Below are 25,636 nucleotides of genomic sequence, written 5' to 3' on the forward strand. Positions count from 1 at the left end.
GATTTTTTTAAATATACAGGACTGTTTCAGAAAATTTGAATATAGTGATGAAGTTCTTTATCTTCTGTAATGCAATTAAAAAAACAAAAATTACTTTTCATGATATTCTAATATTTTGAGATAGGATTTTTGAGTTTTCTTAAGATGTAAGCCATAATCAGCAATATTAAGATAAAAAAAGGCTTGCAATATTTCAGTTGATTTGTATAGAATCCACAATGTATGACATTTTTGTTTTTTTTTTTAATTGTGTTATAGAAGATAAAGAACTTCATCACAATATTCTAATTTTCTGAGACAGTCCTGTATTATCTAATAATAATAAAACGACATACTTTGGAATCATTTGGGATCAAACTTAAGTTTTAGATTGATAAGTTTTTTTAGTCCACATTGTGACACCAATAAATTCCAATGAGTTCCCTGATAGTCAAAAAAACATCACAGAGATACTACATTTTCATATAAATCTGTAAAAATGAGAAGTTTAATGGTAAACATGAATATGACGCGATTGTTTCATTTATAAAAGCAACAACACAAAAATACACGTATCTTTTAGAAAGAAACTCATTGTGTAGCTACCATACACTTGGTACAGGTTTCCCTCTGGGATCAATCCATGTCAGTGCAACGTCTGGACGTTAGAAAAGAATATGACCCTGCTTCCTCAAATACAAACAAGAATAACAAAAAGAAATTGGGAATTAAAAAAAAAACAGACAAATTATCACAGCATTTAAGAATGAGGGTTCAAACCACAATCTTGACATAAAATTGCACTTCAAAATACAGGTCGGGTTGAATAAATATTAGATGTACCTTTCTATATCCCCGTGGAAATACAGTACATTAACACAACAAGAGTATATAGTATTTTTTTCCAAATGTGTTAATAAGGAAAAGATGAACGTATATTCTATCTTCATTCCAGCTGCTTTTGCATATAGTACAGAATTGCATAATAGCACATAAATAAGTGAACACTGATGACATCAAACAAGAGGGTAAAAAAAAGATTTACAAAACATACTGCATATCTTACATAGTATCTATATATTATTCATGTAATTACATATTTGAATCATTCAGATACAGTGCTCTGTCCTTTTCTCACTGTCCCTTCAGACTTTTCCTCTCTTATACTTGTGTTCGGGGGAAGAAATAGCCTTTTTGGCCTCTGTGGCCTGAACAGGATTTTTTTTTTTTTTTTTCAAATAACATGCACACCTGTGCTCAACGGTGGAGGCGTTTCATGTTTGCCAAGATACCGTCAGAGGCAGAAGCTTCCTTTCGCCTCACTGGGAGTCTGCTTTGACCTGCTGGGATCCAGCGCTCTGCTGGACGACACATCTCTGAGGGAGGAGGAGAAGCTACTCCTAGGAACATTGCAATGTCTCCAGTATGTACCTGTGTTTGCAGATGCTGCCGCTGGCTGGCGAACCAGACTGTAAAGGGGGAGGGGCGACCTGGGCTGAATCATGTGAATCCCCCCGATGGGTATCAGGAGGCTGGAGGCCCTGCTGGCCTGCTGGGAATGTAGAGGGAGGTGACTCAGGACGTTGGAAGCCTCCCGAGGTCTTATGGGATGTGCACTGAGACCGGCCTCAGACTGGAAAACAACGAGATAAAATATTATGTAAGTCACAAGCCTTGTGCAAGTTTGTATCACAATAATTATAATTATGATCTGCATATCTGTCACTGCAGCAATTTAAAAATGTAATCTTGAACTGGACATCGCAGTAACAGAAAAGAAAGAGTTATGAGTTGTAACCTTTACTAGTGATTTTGCAGGTTCCTCCATTAACGACAAACTTTGCAATCTGACACACCACGTTTCTAACTGTTTTCATATATATTTTCTTTCTAATACTTTGCAGAGCTGTGTGTTAAAGATGAGGAACACCTCCTCAAAGACGGATGACACCTAAAAGGACAGAATCCTAAAAGAGGTATGGTGGTCGTGTGGAATGAAGAAAAGGGGAATAATATGTTTGAAAACAGATCAATGGTATCTTTAAAAATATTCATACAAAAAGAACCATGTCAATCAGCTCAGTAGCCGAGGGTTTAGAGGCTCAAAAAGAAACCTCAAGTGTGCAGCCCAGATGCTTCAAGGAAGGGATCCAGGAAACCCTCAGTGGGTCGACTGCAGCCTTGAATACTGCCAAACAGGAAAACTCAAGCAATAGAACAGCGGGCATAACAGATGGGCAAAACCGCCAGTCCAAGAGACAAAGGAGGAGTGAACGGTGAGCTGATAGCAGGTGGAGCCAGTGTGGGAGATATCCACATGGTTGGCAACACCGGAGATTTGCCTCGGTGCCAGAGGGGACCTATCGTCCGATGAATCGAGTTGCTGGACAGCAAGACCTGAAGTGTAAGAAGCTGTAGATGACCAGGAACCTTATTCCTGGAGGGTTGGCAAAGTTAAAAGTTGACTATGATTTTTGATTTTACCTTTAGAGAATAAAGACAGCTGGGTCACATCAGCTATCCAACCACAATGTGAGCAATTAAAACTACCATTCATTCCAGAAATTGAGCTTTTTCCCGTACATAGTCGCAGACTCTAAGCTTGATTTTTTAAATATACAGGACTGTCTCAGAAAATTAGAATATGGTGATAAAGTTCTTTATCTTCTGTAATGCAATTAAAAAAACAAAAATTATTTTTTTCATGATATTCTAATATTTTGAGAAAGGATTTTTGAGTTTTCTTAAGATGTAAGCCATAATCAGCAATATTAAGATAATAAAAGGCTTGCAATATTTCCGTTGATTTGTAATGAATCCAGAATGTATGACATTTTTGTTTTTTTTAATTGTATTAACTTATTACAATGGGGCTCAAGGACAGAAGTGTAATGAGAGAGCAAGTGCTGGGAGGGTTGGCGAAGTTGGAAAAACTGACGGAAAAAGTCATGGAAAGTCAGAAAAGTACTGAATTATGAACAGTTTGGGGTGCAAGTTCCTGCAAAAATGGGGGGTGAGTCTTGTGCAACCGATCTGGAAAACAGGAGTACGGCCATGTTCTACTCACTGGGAACCAGAGGCTGAAGGACTGCAGGAAGATAAGGGAAGGTTGCTGGTATGCAGATGGTTTATATATTGTGGTAGGACATGAGGCACAACAAATAGCTTAATCTGAAGGGTCAAACATATTGAGATGAAGGTTTGGAGGAATCTCTTGGAAAAGCTGAACGGAAAAGAAGAAGATGTGACCGTGTGATGTTAAAGTTGCTTCTAATTGTGCAAAGTTGGGCAAAGTGCAGTCATAAAGTTGGGAGATTAATAGCTTTGTACAAGCAGAAATTGTGGCAAAATGGATATATTAGGTCACATTTAACTGAGCACCCAGTGACATTACATGGGAAAGAGCAAAAGAAATTCAAGTGGTCAGGTTGCTTGTAGAAAGGGGTCTAAAAAGTTTATTAAATTAGCAGTATACATATACTGAATACATAAATAGCTACTTCCCATAAATGGGCAACTGTATGTAAAAGATGAGGAAAACAACTCTGCAGACAATGTGAATGGTATCTAAACCTGTTGAAAAATTGTGAGGTTACCCCCTGACATAACACCTAGTTTACGGAGAACTTTTTTTTTCCTTTTTTATTTTATGAGGTAAAAGTGAGAAATTCAGACATGCTGTTTTGACGGCTGGCATGTGGTTTCAAACCTTGCTATTTAATGATCGTCCGTGTTCTCATTTTTATCAGTGGCTGTCCAGTGAAAACATGTTGTGTCTATTTGGGAACTCTTGCGCATTATTTTAAGACTGGAGTCTTGGTCTGAGTGATAGAAAACAAGGGTGTTGCCTTTTCTCCCTTTTCGAATAAACATGCAACTTTAAAATAGCCTCCTATGTACCAGCCCATCTATATCTTTTTCTAGATGTTGACTTACTGGGATTTAACTGAACCACACAAGATTAGCTTTCTGAGGCAGGCACTGTTTTTATTTAAAACTGTAGGCTGAACCAATCGAGATGGACCGAGTCACACTTGAGTAAAAGCGGTGGTTTTGACAAAATTATACCGACAACATACTGACATATTTAGACTAAAATACCAACAAAAACAATAAGTGTTTGCCATTATACGTAGCAAGGAATTAAAATGTTCCAATAAGATCTTTATTACCATCTTTTAAAATGACTCACCAGTCTTGCAGGGGAGATTTGGTTGGGTGGGGAAAGATGAGCTGGAATCGGAGCTGGTTGAGTGGCCGCTGCTGAAACGGTTGGCCAAGACAACTTCTGTCCATGGGTTTCGACTACTACAGGAGAGAGGCTTTTTACAGGGGAGGCTGGTTTCGGTGGGGGGGTGGATATTTGCCTACTGCGCAGGACAAGAGAGGATGAAGGAGGCCTTGGGGACCTGCAATGAGGTGGGGATGTCTTCTCCAGGGATGGGAGATCTTGGGAAAGGCCTCCTGAAGAAGCTGAATCCTCCAGGCATCTTCGGGCGAACAGAGCTCTCCTGGTGCTGGCCAAACTCCTTTTAGGGATGTCAGGGTGAAGGGTGGGGGATCGTCTGGGCTGAGGGTCTGTGTTTTGGCCTCTTGCATATAGTTTCTCGCTCTCAGAAGAGGCAGTGCAACAGGTTTCTGATGTCTTGGAGCAACCTTCTTCACCCTGTCTACAATCCTTAGCCACATTAGCGCTATCTTTTTTAGGACTGGTGTTCTGACCGGTACTTTGTTCATCTGGGTAAACTTCCAGGATTACTTGGAAAGAAAAAAAAAAGATAAACAGGTTAACACTTTTATCTGTCTCTGCTTACTGACCAAAACAGTTACTTAATAAAAAATAGACTTCACTCTGACATACGCTATCTTTGGATAAAACCACGACAGTATAATCAATAGGGCCCATAAATTGAACATCACTTTACAGAGTTTACCAACAGAAATGGAAGAAACTAGCAAAACATGAAAGTACTGATATTATTTTCAAAGAAAACCAACAACATATTTGGAATTGCCACACAAGCCTCTTAGCTTCTGTTTTAAAGTAGCAATTTATTTTGGTGGGTTTCACATTACAAAATTAATGATTCCTTCTTTAAAATTACTGACATGACTTTACAAGGATAAGACCAACTTCAGACTACATGACCATTAACCGCTGTCTTGAAGATGGGATTCTGGGTGCACGTCTGGGGCATCACATCTTTGTCCTCTAATGGGCATGAAAACCCACCCAAAATATGACATGGATTGTTGATTTGTCGTCATGCATAATCACAAATGGAGCTTCCAGGAGAGTGAGACTGGCCTGCTTTTGACATCGTGAGCAGCACAATGATGTTGTGAAGCCAACACATGGGTATCATTTTGAAGCGAGTCCTGCATTGATATTTGTGGATATGCGGAAGAATGATGCTGACTGAAGGTGATATTGGGAGAGTCTTCTGAGGATAACCTGATAGACGAGCGATAAATTAAAACAAAGACTGTGGAACAGTAAATCAAATAAGCACCTCAAGCTTTCAAAGTGAAAGTCTTCAAAACGGTGTTCAATTTTATGACTTTCCTTGACAGTTCTCACAGCTAAATATTCAGAGTAGGTTTTGATAACGCAAATCTACGAAAAACTTGGGTTTTTAAATTTAAATTGCTACACAGTAAATTATTTTGTATCTATTGTCAACTTTTTTACATTTATTAACCCATTCCTGAAAAATATTCTAAAAATAACAAAATGAACGATTTAGGGCACACACTGGATGGAAGGATGAAATGATGCGATTTTAAAAGGAGAATTGTGGTTATTAAATGAATGGCAGATGTTTAAAGTAACTAGTTGTCAGTTACCTGTTTGATGCCCAGCTGACACAAACTTTTTAAACTCCTACATGCAGATGTCTTCAGTCATCCAATTACACACACACACACACATCATGTTTCCTTTGCTAGTAACTTGTTGAATTATACATTGACAATTTTTTGTGGTTTATCACAATGCAAAGTACTGATCGGTGTTGAATAAATACATAAGGCTTTTTGACATCCCAAGAAGTATATGTATTAGTTTATCATGTGAACTTGGGCCAGGAATTGCATTTATCTCCTGGTTATACACCAAAATAAAATTAGAAAATGTCTGTATTTTCCCATAAGATCATTAGCAATGGGAGACTGTGGTGGTCTCTTTTACATTTTAAAATAGGGAAAAGGGCTCTGCATAAGATTTTAAGCTGTATAACTTTTATTCTATTACAAACACTGAATGACCAAGCAACCCTACAGGGATTCTGCTACTAATGTTCTGTAGTCTCTAAATTCAGACCCCACCCCCAACAAATAATCAGTGGCACTAATACCATGGTTCCCAAGAGTATCACACACTTATTGATACACTCTTCTGTGAGCAGAAAGCTTGGCTATTTATGCAGGAAAGTAATCTTCCTACTGACATAACGCCTTATGTACAAATAATAAAAAAAAGTGCCACTAGTTCAAAAATCTATCCTGGTAAAACCTTAACTGCATAGACTGGCTTGTGGTCATGTACATATATATATATATTTATATATATATAAACGGACCCATTTGAATACCACAGTTTCACACAAACATGGTGCGAGCTAAGGGACTTCACTGAATCTCTGGCAGCAGCTCGTGAAAACAGAACACAAACGAATCAGAGACAAAAAAGGCTGGTACTGTGAAGACAGACAAGAGAGCTCAGGGGGTCTGAAGTTTGGCGAGAGTGCAGAGACATACAGGGTGGGTTACGTGAGGTCTCCCCTGGCAAAAAGTATGCGCTGATTGCCTGCAATGGGTGGGAGCTGTGTGTCCAGGTGGACCAAATCAGCTGATGAGCTAGAACCACCAGAAAAACCGCTGAGAACTGTGACCAACCCCCCTTTCAAGGGTTAGCCCCCGATGCCAAAAAAACTGTGTGGAAAAACTGGAAGGTGAACTTAAATTACTGACGGAAAAATCAAAATCTGCAATTTTGGGAATCAGAACTCGGGGTCTCAGCTGCTGCATAATGGCAGAGAGGGCTACGGTGGTGGTGTCTGCAGGTTTTCTGGTGCGTGCTGCAACCTCCTCCAGCGGCAATTTGCACTGCCAGAGCACTTTTTCATTTTTTTGCGCTGATGGACGGTAGCCAACTGCTCATGGTTTCTCCATGATGGGTTAATGCATAGAATGAATGTCCCCAAAGGGGATTAATAAAGTATAATTATTATCAAAAAGCACGTTTTATGCATCGGGTGGCACTGAGAACAATGGTATCTACCATTGACAGAATTGAGTCCTTTTTTAACAGCAACATCTTCTTGTTTATAAAAACAGGCTTAAAGTCCTCTCTGACCTACATCAACATTCAAAAATATCCACTGCTCTTCTGAATTCATCTCTGGCCAAAACAGGTCTGGATGAGTCATAGTTCATTTTCTACGAACCAACTCGCCTGCTGTATAGGCCAGGCTCACTGGAGGAGATCAGTGAAATAAGAAGTCATAGAAAAAAAAAAAAAAAAAAAAAATTTTTTTTGTATAAGTTTTCATCAAAATGATTGTTGGAATTTGCAGGGTCAAATTTGACTTAAAATCAGAAAGTCATATACTCAAAGAAATTGTTGGCATTGAAAAAGAGGATCTCAGATAAAGGTCCTGATGAAAAAGAAAATGAGACATATTCACAATTTTAGTCATGTTTTGAAAAGGACGATGACTTTTAGGAATGTTAACACTACACTAGCACAGGTTTTACCTATGAAAAGAAAAGTAGCATGTGACTTAAAACAACTAATGTGACTAAAACATTCACATACCTTCAAGTTTGTTGTCTGACAAACCTGGTTCAGATTGAGGGGCCTCATATCTCAAGGGTTCAGTGAGGCTTCCTGTAAAGACAGAAGAGGAGCTCCTCAACAATTACTATCACCTCAAAGATGTTTTAAAATAGGTACTTTTTTTTCCCAATGGTCTTTCTTTACCTTTGGGTTTCAAGGCATCACTGCTGTCTATGCTGTTGGATGGAAGGGATTCACTAGCCTTGTTACACCTCCAGTCTTCAGTCTTCTCATTTGCTCTGTCGGCAGGAAGAAAGCAAGATATTGGTTCACTGTAAATTTACATGTCTGCCATGAGAATGACGATCATATCTAAGTCACAGTCTAACTGGCGTTCAGCACCTGGAATCAACCATGTCAGGGGGTGTTTGTCCTCCACAACTGTCAGGGTGGCAGCTGGCATGGGGTCCCCCCATCAGTAGAAGGTCCCTAACTGAGGCACCCACCTTGGCGTTAACAGAGCTGCTTTTATAAGCCAAAACCAAAAACCCCGCCACCCACTGCTTTTTAACCCCGTCACAGCTCACACCACCAGTCAGTCCAAACAAGGGGGGAGCCTACGACGTGTCCCCCTCCCCTCCAGGGTCTGCTGCAGCCAGCCAATAAAAACACCCCGGAGAGGGAGGGAAACCCTGGCCCAGACTTGCTGCTGCTCCAAATAAGCAAGAAAAAACACAGATATTCAAAAACACATTCCAATGAGAAACAATCATTCTGGTTATAATCTGTTGATAATCTGTTTTTCCCCTCCATTTTACTACAGGCTTTATTACTGAATAAAATCACACGGTGTAATAAAAGCAAGGTTTGTACAGTTGATTAATTAAGCACATTCAAGACAAAATTATTTCTCTGCATTAAACAGTTAGTCCGACTAAAGTTGTAGAAAAATTCTCTTTTACCCAAACATGTAATATAATGTTATCACTTTAACTCATCAGCTCTTTATATTATCTTTGGATGGATGTTTGATCTGATTTGTAATACTTGTCGTACTTGAAATACTAATGCTTATTTTCACATCGGGAAAAGGTGTGTGTATGTCTGCAGGTGGTGTACATTGAATGAAAACATGTGAGTACCTACAGTATGTGTCAGTACATTTTAGTGCTCTGAATGCAGAAAACAAGGAATTTTAACATGATATTCTAACATATCCTTAACTTAAAAACATGGTGGTCAAATGGGTTCATGTCTTAATTCAAACCCTGAATTAAACCACCTCACTACCTTTAGAGAATGGATTGGGGATGTTTAATGATCATATGTATATAGGAGCAAAATTCCTGATGCTATAACCTACCCATGAAATCTGTTGCCGTCCTAAAATTTGCCTCGGAGATTGAGCTGAGCTGCAGCCCAGTCCAAGTGCTAAACCAAGCCTGTTAACCTGCTGGAGACACTGTAGAACAAAGGTCAAAATTGATAGCTTTTCAGGTGCCAGTTACCATAGATACTGTATGTTTGAACGTCTAATTTTAGAAAGTAATACAGAAATATCCCCTTCCAATAAAATGAAAGTGAAATCACCCTCAAACAAATATTGACTCTATACATCTTTCCAGGCATTTTACAGCACGTTAATCTAAGAAAAAGGCATTCATGAGAGGTGAGACCAAAAATAAGGGAACCAAGTTAATGGAAAATAGTAAGAGGAACTTGTTTGAACATGGTCAAATGAGCCGCAATCCATGACAATGGATGTGGAAGCCAGCGAACACTGACATCCACCAGTCATCTCATCTTGATAACAACAGTTTAAACAGTTTTGATATCATGACATGACAGCTTTTAATGATTGATAATCCACCAGTATTAAAAGAGTTCATTGATTTGAGAACACAACAGTTACACCTTTCCTTTCATTCTGGCTGATAGTCTTCTATCACCATAGTACCCCTGAGACTTTTCTCCACCCATTCCAACCTGCTTGAACCCGCCTCTTCACCTCTTTTCCACACTCTTTGAGATTGCTGTCTAACCTTAACTGTCAGCCTGTCCATCATCACTGCAAACAAGAAGGGACTCAGAGCTGATCCCTGGTGGAGTCCCACCTCCACCTTGAACTTCTGTGTTACTCCTACAGCACACCTCACCACTGTCTCACAACTAGCATACATGTCCTGCACCAGTCTAACATACTTCTCGGCCACTCCAGATTCCCTCATACAATAGTTCCTCTCTTGGCACCCTTTCATAGGTTTTTCTAGGTTTACAAAAACACAATGCAGCTCCCTCTGGCCTTCTCTGTACTTCTCTATTAGCATTCTCAAAGTAAATACTGCATCTGCAGTACTCTTTCTTGGCATGAAGCCATACTGCAGTTCACAAATGCTGATTTCTGCTGTCAGTCAAGTTCACAGTACTCTTTCCCTTGACTTCATTGTATGGATCATCAACTTCATCCCTCTATAGTTGCCGCAATTCTGCACATCCCCCTTATTCTTAAAAATGGGCACAATCACACTCAGTCTCCATTCTTCAGGCATCTTCTCACTCTCTAAGATTCCTGTTGTACATCCTTTCTACCTTTATCTCATTGTTTCGCCAACCTGTATAGATCATTCACTCCCTCCTCACTGTCCAACCGAGCATACACGTCATCGTACCCCCTTTGTTTTTACTTTGCTACCTCTATCTTTACCTTACGTTGTATCACCCTGTACTCCTGTCTGTTCTCCTCAGTCCTCTCAGTATCCCACTTCTTCTTTGCTAACTGCTTTCTCTGTGTATACTCCTGCATTTCCTCATTCCACCACCAGGTCTCCTTATCTACTTTCCTTCCGGATGACACACAAAGTACTCTTCTACCTGTCTCCCTGATAACACCAGCTGTTGTTGTCCAATCATCTGAGAGCTCTCCCCAACCACCCAGAGCCTTTCTCAACTCCTCTCTGAAAACCATGCAACACTCTTCCCTCTTCAGCTTCCACAACTTTGTCCTTTGCTCTGCCTTTGTCTATTTGATCTTCCTTGTCACCAGAGTCATCCTACAAACCACCATCCTATGCTGTCATAGAATATCCATTAATTCATTGTCTGTATAACACTTGTTCTGCACTTGGGATGATGATGGGGTTGGAGCCAATCACAGGTCTTATTGGGTGAGAGGCAGACTACACTATGGACAAGTCAATTGTCAGTCACAGGACTACATATTGAGACATTAAATCATTCACTGAATCATTCACACATATAGGAAATACAATCTTCCTGTAAAAGCATTCAATAGCGATTCCATGAAAGATGAACAAGAACAGTGATGAGACCAGAAATTTGGCATGGTTTAGAGTCAATGGCACTGAGGAAAAAACAGGAGGTAGCAGTCAGCTGGAGGTAGCAGAGGCATAAATGTCGAGGACATTCCATCTTCCCTCTGACCGACTTAGCTATTTCTAATCCTATCTGACAAGGACAGATAGGATCAGGAATGTTGTATGTTTTGAAGAAGAATAAAAGAGGCTAGACAGAGATGGTTTGGACATGTACAGAGGAGGGACAGTGGTTCGAACTGCAGTAGGCCGAGAGGAAGACCAAAAAGGAGTTTTATGGATTCAGGGATAAAGGACATTAAGTTAGTTGGTGGAAGAGAAGAGGATGCAGAAGATGGGTTGAGATAGAGCCAATTAATCTGCAGTGGTGACCACTGAAGGAAACAGCCAAAAGGAAAATAATGTTTTTGGATTTAGAGGAAACCAGAGAACACACAGATAAACCACACAAACACGTAGTTGAAAATCCAGCCAAAGACCCTCTTGCTGTGAAGTGGCAGCACAAACTATTAAACCACTGTGTCACAAAATAAAACACCATACCAACCTCCACTTATCTGCCCAAATGCAACTCACAGAAACTACTTCAACAAATAGTCTTAATAACACCAAGACTTGATTGAAATGATATTTTGCAACAAAAGTGGCAACCTTGTAGAATGACTTTCATCTACTTGTCACTTAGAGAGAGCGAGGTGAGAGAGGAAGAAAGGTGTGAGGATGACTCACTTGTAGGGAGGATGATGAACATCCATAAGGCTCACAACAGGGACCCAAAAAGACACACAGATGGCACTTCTCTGCATCTATAATGCCATCACTACAGCCTCTGAGATGTGCGAAAAACTCCTGAGCATGTCTGTTTTATATCAATCTGAGAGGATATGTGTGTGCTTTTGTAATACATGAGCAGCAACAAAAATTAAATTACAGTTCCTTATATACACTATTATCATTGATTGCTTTATCAGTTCATTTTTGAGTATGTTTAAGAAAGATGTTTGTTATGGTCAAACTTGTTGTTTGACGGGATTAAGGGAGCTTATTTCTAGTTAATCAGCAATAATTAAACTGCTGCTAATACAAATGTCTTTTTTTAAATTTCAATATTAAAACATAAGTTTTTTTCTTATATTTTCTTAGTTTGCAGGGGCAGTGAACAAGACAGTGCTTTTCATTTTACACTCTAATTTTTATAATGAGAAATGACAGACTGAAATGAGAACACCCTGTGTTTATGTTCAGATGTGAATCAAATATTTGATACGTGATTCAGATTTATGTTCGGCATTGGAAAACTTTACTGTTGATGAGAAAATAGAATGAGGCTTCATTAATGCCAGTTGATGTGCCTTTAAGAGATCAGTTATTTGAAGCATAGTTAATGAACAATTATTACTTTTTAGGAATTGGCGGCCGTGTCGTCAAACAGAACTTACAACATGATGTACTATTCAATTAGGAAAAGCTCAGAGGACAGTTCAAAAAATTATTATGCATTATGAACAGACAAAAATAATAACTAAGTTATCGACACTGGGTAAGATCAAGTCAGTCAAAGATCCTACATATTGGTTAAGTAACTTTGTTGAACTTAAGTTTTCTTGAAATTAAAAATCTACTAACTACAGAAGATCACATCAAATACAACTCAATGCATGAGGTAGGATTGCTTCTCTAAGCAAATACCATAAAACAAACTTTGTTTAAGTCAATAATTAACAAGAATCCCATGGTTCTCATGTCTTGCAATAAATGTGTTGATGTTTGCACCATTACAGGGAACTCCACCTGGGAGGAAAACTAGGCCTAAATATGTTTCACTGTTTCTCATACTAGAATGTGTTGTTAAAAAAAAAAGCAAGAAGAATTGTGATTTCTCTAATAATCACAATTTAAGACACATATTTTAACCCAGGGGCACCATCATTATTTTACAAGTGCAATGCATGCTGGGTTGATGACGTACAGAGGTTACTTGCCTTAACTTTGGCTTTCTTCTCGTGTTAACCTTCACTTGGTACAATACGTTATATAGAGTAATAATGGCACATTGTGCTGCTTTAGGGTGCAATTTCTGGTCCAAGGGAAGCAAAGGGAGTGATGCTAGTCTACACAGCCTTCCAAGGGACAAGAAGAGAAAAAAGGGTGGGAAATTGTTTGTGGATATACACAACTTCCTTAGGATTTGCGTCTGTCTTCTCGCCACTTCTCTCCAGATGCATTTGAGGATGTCAACAACCCACTACTGTCACGAAAGACCAGGCACAAGCACGATCACGGACTAAGCTGATGACTACTCACCCGATCAGTCAACACAGAGGTCTGTAAGTCTACAGTGAACAGACAATGACAAAAAGTGGAGCTCTTTACAACAGATGGTCTCTTTTCTGTTAGCATAGCGACACAATTGCCGCACGACTTGTCTCTTCGCAACTTTGTTTGTCTTCATTTTTAAGTTCATTTGACTTCTGTTTCAGTATTATCCTCTCTCACTCACCCCTCTCATGTGTTCTAACGGGAAAGGTTGCATAGCTGACATGGTTTTGCACTGTATGGTAAAATGAATGGGACTGAGCCCAGGTCAACCATGTGATGCTACTACCCAGACAGTGTTGCAACATAAACATCAATGGTGGCCTACTAGTGAAATTTCATCAATTCAAATTTTACAATTTTATACAGAGAAAGATATGTTGAGAGATTTTATATGTAGCTGATGCAAATATTGATCACATCGGACAATAACATCTTAAAAAACTGGGGATTCCTTTAACGCTAATTAAGATATATTTTGATGATATTTGAGTATTTTTTTTTATCATACTAATTGAAATGGTTTTATTAACACATAAATAAAATTGTAAAATTAAGCAATAAGGGTTTGGGTCATTGTGTAAGAATGAAACATGAATAGAACCAATGCCAGGTGTAAATGAATCTCGGTAGGATAGAGGAAGGTCATTTTCTGGCTGCGTCCCATTAACAGATGGTCTCTGTAGGTGCAGCCAATCCTCAACTCGCCAATCTAGCGTCAGGACCACATCCACACAGTGTGTTGTGCAAGCCTTTAACATTGCAAAAAAACAAGAAATACATGTTCCATGCCTGTAGTTGTTCATACTGACCCTGTCACAGAGGTCCAAGCAGCAGGAAGGCATATATTTCTAGAGCATGATGGCATGTCCTCCTCTTCCACTTTATTGTCTGACCTGTTGTCATCCAACGCCTGCTGTCCCTTCATTTCCCCCACAGTCTCTCTGCAGTCTGACTGTAAGTTGTAGACCTACACCCAAAAGAAACATTGGCAAATTCACTAATTCTGCTCCAGCATGCCCAGGAAGATGTAAATTGGAAATTCTCATTGACCACATTTTCATCATTATAAAGATTCAGTCATGTCATCATAATGAATGTTGTACCAAGATAAAACATCTTTGTTTTCAATATGGTGAAAAGGCTAGACTGGGGCATTTCAAGTCTAAAAACACATTCAGAGCACTTGTATGATTCAAAAAATATAAAAAGAGAAAAAGACAATGAATACTTTAAGATCTGTTCTAGCTATGTTAAACATCTCCCTTGTAACATCAAGCAAAGTTTGCTCTACACAGTTCTTGATAGCCATGGAAAGCTTCATAGACAATGTCTCTACCAATAAGGAATTTTACTGATCAACTGAATGTGTGGGTTCTCATTGAATGGAAAACATATTTTAATATGCAGTATATTTCAATAGAACCATTTGTCTTTGACAGCTGCTAAAGATCTGCCCACATTTGTTGTTCCGAAAAAATGTATGCCTTCAGGTTGGCAGTCAATCTTTACAGCACAGGCTCATAGAAATGGTGTCAGATAATCGCTGATGTTTCACCCTTGGAAGTATTTGCATAGACTGCCATTAGGAGATGATTGAAGCAATGACTATTATATCTACAAATGGATGAAAACACCTTCCAGAACATGACAGGAATAATAAAACCCCACATGAACTGCCTATTTTTTTTTTCAAGGGCAGTGTTCAATTTGTTATCATTTTTGCCTCCATATATTTATATAATCATACAAACCTAAAGCAACTGGAAGGTGGGGGAGCAAGTATAAAAACACCTCAGCTATCTATCCATCATAATGAGAAATATGAGTGATGTGTGTTGTAATTACCTCTGTGGCAAGAGTTCTTGTATTATCCTCTCTCTGTGTTGATGCCGTTGTTTGGACTGACAAGGGACATAAAGTATAGATGGATGGGGTAAGCCTCTGCTTACAATGAAGCAGAGAAAGGGCCATCTTGCTGGAGAGACCAGGAGGGTTTGGGTCATAGCTACCAGTGGACCAGGATGAATAAACCGAAGTTTTTTGTCCATCCAGTGCAGAAGGGTTAGGTTTTGTGTAGTTCAAGTAGCACCAGCTGTTATAGGTACTTGACATGAGAGTGGGGAACGACGGTCCATTATGTGTAATGGCACAACAAACACTGGAAACACATGACTGATTCTCGTGTTTGACATCCTGACGGTATGTATTTACTAAAGACTGTCCTTCACATTCCTTCTCGCTTTCTGCTTCTTCTTTTACCCGTTTCTGTTGCTGCTGTAACTCAGGTTGGAGTTCTATGCTGTTTGAAGGTGAAAGCATGCGCTTGTTTCCCCCCGAGCCTGAAAACCTCAGGCCATGCTCCGGCCATGACTGAATGTCTGGATTGTCTCGACGGTTCAGGTCGTCAGCTATTGACACACTTGCATTGTGGGTTTTAGGGGAGGTAGACTGAGACAATGTAGTGTATATGGCACATGCTGAAGTGTGGGTGTCTGCTTGGAGACGCACTGCTACTTTTGGAAATGCGACTGTCCTCAGTAATTCAAGACTGGAAGAGCTATGTGTTTCACTCTGTTGGGTGTGGGAGGGACTTTCTCTGACCTCTGAATGACCTTCATGATACAAAGGAATCTCTAGCTTGAGCCCTGTAGACATGTGGAGATAGTGAGCTCTGGCAGCTCCTGAAGGTCCATGAGTCGGGTGAGACTGAGCTGGAGAAGTCTGTCTTGTATTGATCTGTAATGTCTTTTCTTCTGCGGGATCTACAAAAAGCCCGTGACTGATGGCGGGTTCAGTCTTGCCTGTTAACTGAACACTTTCGCTGAGTTTCCACTCAGAGGAGATCTCTTTACATGGCGGTCTTAGTGGAGTATGTAGGACTGTTTCACCTGATGATAGAGAAGTGGGGGACCTACTGCAGTATACCGCAGCTGGGCTTGCTTGAGAGGATGTGCCACGGCTGCCACGTTCAGGACTATGACTAGGCATGGTGCACTGCTCTTCTTCCTCCTCATCTGGATCTCTGACAGCAGTATGTCTGATCAGGAGACATTTCCTTCTTTCCCTCCAACCGATGGCGGAGCGCTCAGGGGACAAACAACTATAGTCGAAGGACTTACTTCGGGTCTCGGTTATTAGGACACCTGGCTGTGGGTTATGAGGTGCCTGCTCAGATGCTGAGCGCCTCATCTCTCTGTGTTGATTCACTCCAGGTACTGTCAACATGTGAGGTGCTCTAGATCTCCTAAGTGGTGTCAATGCTACTGCGTCCCTATCGCCTCTATTTGACTCTTCGAGGGATGCGGAACGACTGGATCCATAAGAAGCAGTACTTTCCTGACTAGGGCTGCAAGGCAGTGACACAGAGTCAAAACTGGAATCCCCTGATGACTGAGCAACTTCAGCCAGACGCAAGCGCTTCTTCTTTGGAGGAAGTTTCTCAATAGGGAGCTGAGACAGAGAGGGACTTCTCTGTGGCCACTGAAAGTCATCAGCTTTTTCGGTGCTCATGTTGGAATCCTCGGTGACTAGTATTTCTGGGACCTGAACATTCTGTTGACGGACCAGTTTTCGCAGTACTTGCTTTGATAACTGTGGATTGGGTTGTTTCTGAAGCAGTTTGGACTCTTCGTGTTCCTCAAGGCATTGGTTTTCAATGCACAAAGTCTCTTGTTTCTCAAAGGAACTTGTATGTTGAATTACTGAACAGGTTTGCAGTGTTGGTCTTCTGGTGTCCTCATGAGCAGTACTAATCTCATCCTTACAGTGTTCTGACAAGAATTCTGGAGAGGCTAATGTTGGAGATGACGGGTCATCCAATTCAAAACTTGCCTCTTTTCTTCTCTTGCGCATTGCTGAAGCTCCTGCTCTGATTGTTACCAATTGTGAGCACTCCATTTGACTAATCACAACATCACTTTGAAGATGATGTGCTGAGCATTGACTCTGTTCATGTTTTTTGAAATTTCCCCTATTTTTGCATTTTGTGTCTTCAAACTCTTGAAGGTGTGGACGATTTTGTTTGAGATCAGGCACTATGGTTTTGTTGTCAGGGCAAAATGATGGAGAATCCTCATCTTCCTCTTTCGTTAGTTTGGCACCAAGTGGTATTTCAATGGCTGTCTGTCGTCTCAAAATCCTGTGACGACAGGATTCTCTTTCTCGGGATTCAGAAGCTTGTTCATCAAAGGACTGATGAGCGGGAAATTTACTCGGGTCAATACTCGATGCCTCATTTGAACTAGCTGCAGAGGGCATCAAATGACTTCTCGAAAGCGGAGCACTGGAAGATAGGCCAGACGGCTGCTCCACATTCGAGAACTGGTGCTGAAATTTTTCACATGGAACTCCCATAGTGATGGAGCCACTGTTTTTATAGCTAATGTCACCAGCTTTGGGGCTATGAATATGCACTTCTTTTGTTAATAAATTCTTTTGAAACTCTGAACTATTCTTTCTGGAGAGAGAGAATCTCCTTGGCTTTACACTGTCAATTTCACTAGTGTCGACTACAGCTTCATTGATGGTTATGAGTTTGGTGATATGGTCAATAACTTGCTTTTTGGGCACTGTGAATGGGATACTTTTATCCTCATCGGCAGAGGGCGGCTGATTGAGATGATGAGACATTCTTTGTAGATGTCCAAGACGTCCATATTTACCGAGGATGATCTCTGCATAGCTTTTGGCACTTGTGTTTGGCGGGCTGTCTTGTGGCTGCTCAGTGCTCTCTGAGCGAGAAAAATAACCAGATTCAGTACTATCTTTACTACCTAAATTCAGAGATGATGTCTTTTCATCAGATGAGTTCTGGGGACCATGTTTTCCTCTACTCAGGCGCAAAGCTAGTCTCTTTTTCACTGCATAGGAGTCTTTGTTTCCTCCAGGGGCATCTTTTGCCGTGTTTGTTTCATAGCTAGTGACAGAGGCTACATTTGTGTCTGTATTGGATGATGCTGATGTTTGTCTTGTTTCATCCTCTGACTCTGTGACTTGTTCCTCAAAAGATTTAGGTTTCCCAAGTGCCAGGCCAGCCTTCACCTTGTGAGTGTGCGACTTGCGGTGTTTGTACAGGTTGCTCTTTGTTTTAAAAGAGAAACCACATGGTGCACATGGATAGGGTCTTTCTCCAGTGTGGGACCGAATATGCTTTTGTAGGACACTAGGCTTTGCACATGCACGGCCACAGTAGGTGCAGACATATTTTCCAGGTCTCTGAGGCTTACGCTCACGCTTTTGTTTTGATGGGCGCTCTTGGGTTTCTGGTTTAGACGTGGTAGGTTCATCTGCTGGAGAAGATGGGTGTCCCGGGGATGAAGTAGAAATAGTGGCTGCTTCTGTTGTTCCTTTTTCCTTATGTTTGTGGTCCGGCACTGTGTCTGAATCAGTGGTCTTCCATTGATGCTTAAGATGTTTACATTCAAGATGCTGTTTTCTGGACTGTTTGGGTTGTTGAAGTGTTCCATGGGATTGGGGCTTCTGGCAGCCAGTTTGCTGTTGGTGCTGGAGGGGATACGTTGGCTGTGAGTCTTGATGAGGCGACACTGGTTGACAATAATCTTGACCTCCAGACTGCTCCCCAGTCGTCAGGCAACTATGCAAGGCCTCCATAAAATGTAAGGGCAACCTCAGGGAGATACGTGGGTTGCGTCTGCCTGTGGCAGACTACGCACTTGTCATTATCAGCCAAATCATTCACTGAACTCTGTTGACTGTCGGGCTTGAAAACTATATTGTTTTACTCCAGGCTTTAATACTTCATAGCAGAGCAATGTCATCAAATATGGAGTGAAACCAACAAAGGGAGCAGGTATGATATGTCATGTGGTATGGAGGTCTTCTGCCATTTTGATCGCAAGTATCCCAACATGAAGCATTCTACCAATCTTGGTGCCATATTCTCTTTTTCACGGTTGACTTGGTTAAATATATGAGTCTTCAGTCTTCAAAACATGAAAATCTGTAAAGACACAAGAATAAATGTAGTCCTTAAAATGTACTTTTAGTCATATTTAGCCATCTTGCCCTTCACAAGACAAATGTGAGTAGTTATGCTTCGTGTATAACAAGGTCATAGTACTCAATAATGCCATAACCTTCACTTTTCCCTGCTGTGCTTTCTTTTGTCACAAATAATAATCAAACAAATAAATAATCAAGCTGGGCTCTTCAACAAGGAGGTCAAGTTGCCATTTTGGGATCCTGTGGACCTAGGCTCGACAAAACAAACATCATTTGAATTATTGTGCTTTGGGATTTGTATTGATCCTTGCACTACAGTTTTCAAATGCCACATTATATACTGCAAAACTTTTAGCCATATCTCAACAGTGAAGGCCTCAACAGAAATCTAGAGCTCGCTCAAGTCTGCCGCCAGACAAATTTGGTCTGGCGGCATGAGTGAATGCTCAAACAACCAGTTTGCTTTTCTTTGAGCTATACGGTTTCCACACCACATCTTTAATATATGTGTAAACACATCAACTTTCCCTGCAAAACTATTGCAATCCAATTTTCCCGATAAGGAGACAAAACGTCAGAAACAAGACAGCTCTGTTTAACAGAAAATTGTCAGAAAATGTTGTTTTTGAGTTTGGTGGTCGCAGCTCAACCCCCTCCTTTAAGTGGTTTTGGATCTAGAGCAGCAGTGTATTGGTATTGGTGACTGGAGGCAGCTTTTCTGGTTGAGACAAAAGTGTATTTTATACTTGACTGATATTTGGCACCAACAATAAACCAGCAATGAAACTACCTGAAACATGTTGGTAAAATGAGGTATTACTTTTTTCTCTCATTTCTATTACATGTATAAGGCAAGTCTTTAAGAAAGATCCAAACTTTTAAAGGGAACAAAAGGATTTCCAACAATCCAAACAACAAACTTTAAGCGACTGGTCAAGGACAGGCAACAAAACACTTATCTTATATATCAACAAAAACAAAAAGATTCTTTTACTTATTAGCGAGATAACATTCCTTTGAGCATACAAAACTGGCATTAAAAAAAATGCTCATGCGAATGTAACTGCATCTAAACATGCTCAAATCAATGCTGAATTTCGACACATCTGTCAATGAACTTAACATTTCCCAAAATGCCAATCATCAAAGAAAAAAAGGACAAAATCCAAATGTACTGTAGGGAATCAAACAACCTCTGCATGGATGGCCCAACACAGGAGACCCATCACTTCAGGACAGGACTCCTCGGCCCACCTACACCTGAAGGATAATGGCAAAGTCCGTATTCTGGCCAGAGAAGACAGATAGAGAGAGGAGTCAATAAGCCATCTTTGTGAAAAATTAAGAAACTCCCCACAGGTCATTAGAACTGAGGAAACCTCTTGGATGAGGGGTGAAACGTCTTCAGGTAAGGAAGTTCATGTCCAGTTGCCACGACAGAAGACTTCAACAAGAATTCACCATGACCTGGAAAACTGAGAATCTTAACAGACAAGCCATGATTTTGGTATGTCATTTAGACTGGATAAGTGTGGACAAATAGTGTGCAGGAGGGGGAAGGTGATTGCCACTGAAGGGGTTGAATTATTTGAAAGCAACACAGCAGATAATCAGGACAGCTAGAAAAGTATGGGGATCTCAAAAGCAAATGGCAACCATGAGGATGCAGCTTGGAGATTAGCCACAATCAAATACCTTAAGAGGGTGAGGGAGGTTCTGAAATGTCAGCTGAGTGGCAAGCCTTTCCAGTGATCAGACACCCACTGGTAGAATATCCTTGCCACTGGAAAATATGGAAGCCACCAATATCAAAACAAGGAAGCTCCTTACAATGCATAGAGGCTTCACTCAAAGTCCAGCATTCTGTTGCTCTACACTGAGCAGACAACAGGAGGCTGCAGACTAGCGAGCATCAGAGCCCCTATCCAGGAAGAATCAACAAGCCGCCAGGAGTACATCTGGTAGATTGCCCCCAATTATGATCTGCTGAGTGAATGCATTATGCAGCAGAAGCCCAGTAAAGACCAGTCGGAAGGACTGTCTTAGACAGACAAGGCCTCTGCATCGCATATACCAGCGGCTTAAAGGAATGGCTGACATCATGAAAACAGCACAGAGACATTGATCCTGACCACTAAAGAGCAAGCCTTGAACAGAAGATTGATTGGGTACCACACCAGGCGAGACCCCAGGTGCATGCTGTCCAAAGATGTCCAACACATATCAGCTGGGTGTAAGGTGTTGGCATGAATGTCACACATGGAGCATCATAACCAGGTGACTGGCATCATACATGGGAACATCTGTACAGGTAGATGTGGTAGATGTATCGATCCCAAGTGACAGCAACATCAGGAAGAAAGAGTACGAGAAGCTGGAGAAACCCCAAGGCCTCAAAGAGGAATTGAAAAGTGGAAATGAAAGGTTGTTCCAGTTGTGATCAGGTTACTTAGAACACTAACGCCAAGCTGGAAGAATTCCCCAGCAGTTTCTAAGAAGAACATCTGAAATCTCTGTCCAGAGGAGCGAAATCCTGGAAACAGGAAGGATCATGTGCAGAGCCCTTAATTCCCCAGGCCTTTGGTCAAGGATCCAAGCTTAGAGACACACAAAATTGGCAGCAATATCAGATGATATTTGATATACATATGTATATGTGTGTATGTGTGTGAGCATATATGTATATATATATATATATGTGTGTGTGTGTGTGTATACATATATACATATGTATATGTATATATATATATGCATGTGTGTGTTTGTGTGTGTGACTGTGTATACATATATAATAATTGAGATTTTATATATGCCTCACATGAACTGATAAGAAATGCATTGAAACCATAAAAAAATGTCAAATTAAGAAATGAAAAAAACAAAAACAGAGGGAATGAGCCTAAGGAAAAAAAACTTAAATATGGAAAAATGTATATAGATGTAATAATGCTGTTTTTATGGGATGAATAAGTAATTACTGGTTTTAGTCTTCAAAAAGCTAATGCAGGAAATGAAGGTGTGTGTTTTGAACTGAAGTCTAAAACTGTAAACAACAGCATCCCCCGCACTGACCAGCTGGTTTAACTCCCACCCTCTAGTGAAACACAGCAAAGCTGCTCAATAAAAGCCAGATCACTGGTAACAGGTCGATCTCCATCTTCAATGTAATTCTAACAGTTTACAAGCCTGTAATAGTGAGTGGAAGAAACTAACATCTCTTTGCTTCACGATAAAAGCAGTACACAGATTCATTTTTTTGACTCAAGATCCTTCATTGTAGGACTAAATGTCGTGAAAATGTAAATATGTTTCCTGACGGGAGAGTCATGTTAAACCTCTTAATGAGATCAAATCAGAATGAAGTGCAAATCACAGGGAGATACTGTCAAAAAATCCATTGTTTAAGTATTCATCTACTTTTGTGGTCAAAATCAACCCAGATTTTACAAGATGCATAGCCATACTGTTACTTGTGTATACAGTATAAACTTATTCACCGGTCTATCAGACGATTAATGCACGGAGCATAATACACACATCAACTGTGCTGATCAACTAATTTGTCACAGTCAGATCAGGCAAAAACATCTCCCTACAAATATTATTACATCGACAACTATATTTACTTATAATGATTATAAAATGTAAAAAATGCACCAAAGACTATGATGTGAAATAATTTTTAATGAAAAGGTTTGGTGTGGCACAAGTGATTTCATTTTTATGTTGTGGAACTGTTCAGTTTGTCCCATAAGTTATCAGTAGAATAACACTGTGAGTGGTAGGTGCAGTTACTGGCTCCACCAGCAGGGGGACATGCTGTGCAACAATACCAATATTTAGAGAAATTTGATCAAAAATCTTTTGCCATTTGTTGTCTTTCAACACAACCTGCTTGTATCATATTATAGTCCGCTGAGAAGAAATATGAGAATTACAATGGTGGCAGAAAAGTGTAATAGTCATTCAGAGATTCTAAATGTAGTTACCATGGTAACACAAAATCAAACTCTATATGTCGTTATTTGGAATATGTGCATACAGAAGATCCTCAGCCTACCCTTCTATTCCCATCACAGCCATGTCTCTCACAAACACACACACACAGACACACACACACACACACACACACACACACAGGTACCCCAAAAAGAATATTATATACATGGCTTTTTAAAATCCTTGTCAATTTGCTCTTCTCACACTAATGGGCACCCAGTGGTGGTTTCCATGGTAACGGCCCTAAACCATGCGGTAGCAGATGGAAGGAGAGCTGAAGGGCTAAATATATCTTCCAGCATCCTCACCGACTGCCTCTCTGCTAGAAGCTACAGCTTTTTGGAAAGGGAATAGTGCACATCTCAAAAGAAATCAATATTTTGGAAGACCTGAGTTTGTATAACAATGGACACTTGAAGGGAAGCCAGTAGAGAAAAACATAGGAGTAACAATAATAACTAGATGTGAAATGAGGTTCCATCTCCAATGGTAAGTTGGACAACACCTGATTTTTGGTTAAAAAAATATTTAAAATGTACTATTATTCCCATTCATACTCATCATGCTGCAGCGTCACACAATCTATTACCCTCAGTCAAACAGACACTGCTTGACTGCTGATTTATTTAGTTTCCAGCACTGTTTAGCAGACAATTGCAACAATGCTTTAAATACGCCATAATGTCAATTGATCAGGAACTCCATTACAAAAGTTCTCTGTCCATGTTATATCAACAAGCTGCTGCTGAAGTTTTCTTCAGCAACTAAAAACACCTGACAATAACCCAAACTAATGAGTAACCAAAAGGCGAGAGGTGAAATTGAGCACTAAACAGTATGAGAATTTATGGAAATCTCCTCCATAGGTGTTTGTTTGGGGGTCTGATAAACTATATATTTCCCTGATTTGTTTTTCAAAGTGCATACATATCTGAAGGTATGAAGTGGCAATTGATTACTGCTGTAAATCTATGCTGAAAGTGATGACCTTGGAGCAGAACAGAATACTTGCAAAGTCCAAAAAGCTTTTATTTCCGTTGAAGAAATGTCCCTCCAAATTCAGCCCTAGCCAAAATGGTGTGGGGTCAAATATGGCAAGTTTTCAGCTTTTACAAAAAGAAGGAGAAAACACGTCAAGATATTATCTAACATTAAAGAAAATAATACACTATGGCCACAATTTTCTCTTCAGTAGCTGCTTTTTGTAGTTGCCTTTCATCAGTCGTTAATCTAAATGCAATTATTTCTCATTATCATGTAACTACTTTATCCATCGAAGTGACAGATGAGATGGTCCATTGCAACATCCAATCATATTTCCACAACTATGTCTGCTCAGCTTCATCAGCAACCTGATAGAGGAAAACCCTCTGGGAGTTGGTGCAAAATAGCCGTTCCGGTTTATGTCCGTGTAATAGTCCTCAGGATTGATGCCCTGTCCACTGGACAAGATTGGATGAACAACACAGGGAGCTCTATCAGCCTCAGCTTTTATAGATAAATAGTCCTCAAATATCTCACTAGGTGCATTCACACAAGCATGCATGCAAGCACAAACAGGCTTGCTGCAGAAGCTGCAGTCACCGCATCAGTGTGAATGATCACAATATGATTGCACGAGTGTCTTTTTCCACCGAACATACGGTTGCCTTTTTGCACTAACAAAGACTTGAATGAGTCTGTCCTTACGTTCTCACATTACGTCACTTACATTATCTTGTGAAAAATCACCACAAATGACAAAGGATAGCAATGACTCTTTACCTGCTCGCAGTGACTGTTGTCCTCCGATAGTAAAAGATAAGAAGAGCTGAGTGAGCCAGGGATGGGGAGTAAAGAAAGAAAGAATGAATGAGAGTGAGGGGCTTTCCAGGCTGTACTATGTGTTCTGGTCTCACAAACAGGTAGCAGAGGACATTATGTCTATGAATGAGGAGGAGGGACGTGGTCTATCTCCACCTCTTTCACACCCCCGTACACGTCTCAGGTCAAAGTGAAACAGCAGCTCCTTATTTGGATGCTGACGTAAGCTTGTGTTGCTCTTGGCTGGAGTCTTTGGCTACACAGCTGGCAAAGCGGTAAGAGGTGAAGGGTGTTTTAATTTGACTGGGAAAAAAGGGGGAAAGGAGAGAGAGGGAGTAGGGGAGGGTTACTTCAAAACACAGCTTACCAATTTAGTTCACATTTTCCAGAAGAGGTGGGGTGATACCTCTGCTGCATTTTCAAGAAACCGCTGTAAAATTGAAAAAAAAAGAGAAAGAGAAAA

General features: G+C 40.3%; 1 protein-coding gene and 1 pseudogene across 4 annotated transcripts in view; one reads left to right on the top strand and one right to left on the bottom strand.

The window, feature by feature from the left end:
* Positions 1–457: 457 nt before the first annotated feature.
* The window catches only part of hivep3a (HIVEP zinc finger 3a), a 33,556-nt gene continuing 8,377 nt past the window's right edge, over positions 458–25,636 (bottom strand). Inside the window, exons 1-8 of one of the 4 annotated variants that reach the window (XM_086178376.1) lie at positions 25,541–25,609; positions 25,135–25,180; positions 15,256–19,369; positions 14,220–14,377; positions 7,964–8,058; positions 7,799–7,870; positions 4,172–4,737; positions 458–1,612 (exon numbers count right to left, since the gene is read on the bottom strand). In XM_086178376.1, coding sequence (XP_086034502.1) covers positions 1,274–1,612; positions 4,172–4,737; positions 7,799–7,870; positions 7,964–8,058; positions 14,220–14,377; positions 15,256–19,020 — 4,995 coding nt within the window. In that variant the 5' untranslated portion in view covers positions 19,021–19,369; positions 25,135–25,180; positions 25,541–25,609 and the 3' untranslated portion in view covers positions 458–1,273. Of the gene's footprint in view, positions 1,613–4,171; positions 4,738–7,098; positions 7,638–7,798; positions 7,871–7,963; positions 8,059–14,219; positions 14,378–15,255; positions 19,370–25,134; positions 25,302–25,540; positions 25,610–25,636 lie in introns of those variants that run through there. The other 3 variants (XM_086178377.1, XM_086178375.1, XM_086178378.1) reach the window with 3 other exon arrangements.
* LOC147216403 (uncharacterized) lies at positions 20,881–21,879 on the top strand (annotated as a pseudogene).

This window comes from Fistularia commersonii, chromosome 30 (assembly GCF_037954325.1).
Source record: "Fistularia commersonii isolate RoL2024-O1a breed Wild chromosome 30, RoL_Fcom_v1.0, whole genome shotgun sequence".
NCBI lineage: Eukaryota > Metazoa > Chordata > Actinopteri > Syngnathiformes > Fistulariidae > Fistularia > Fistularia commersonii.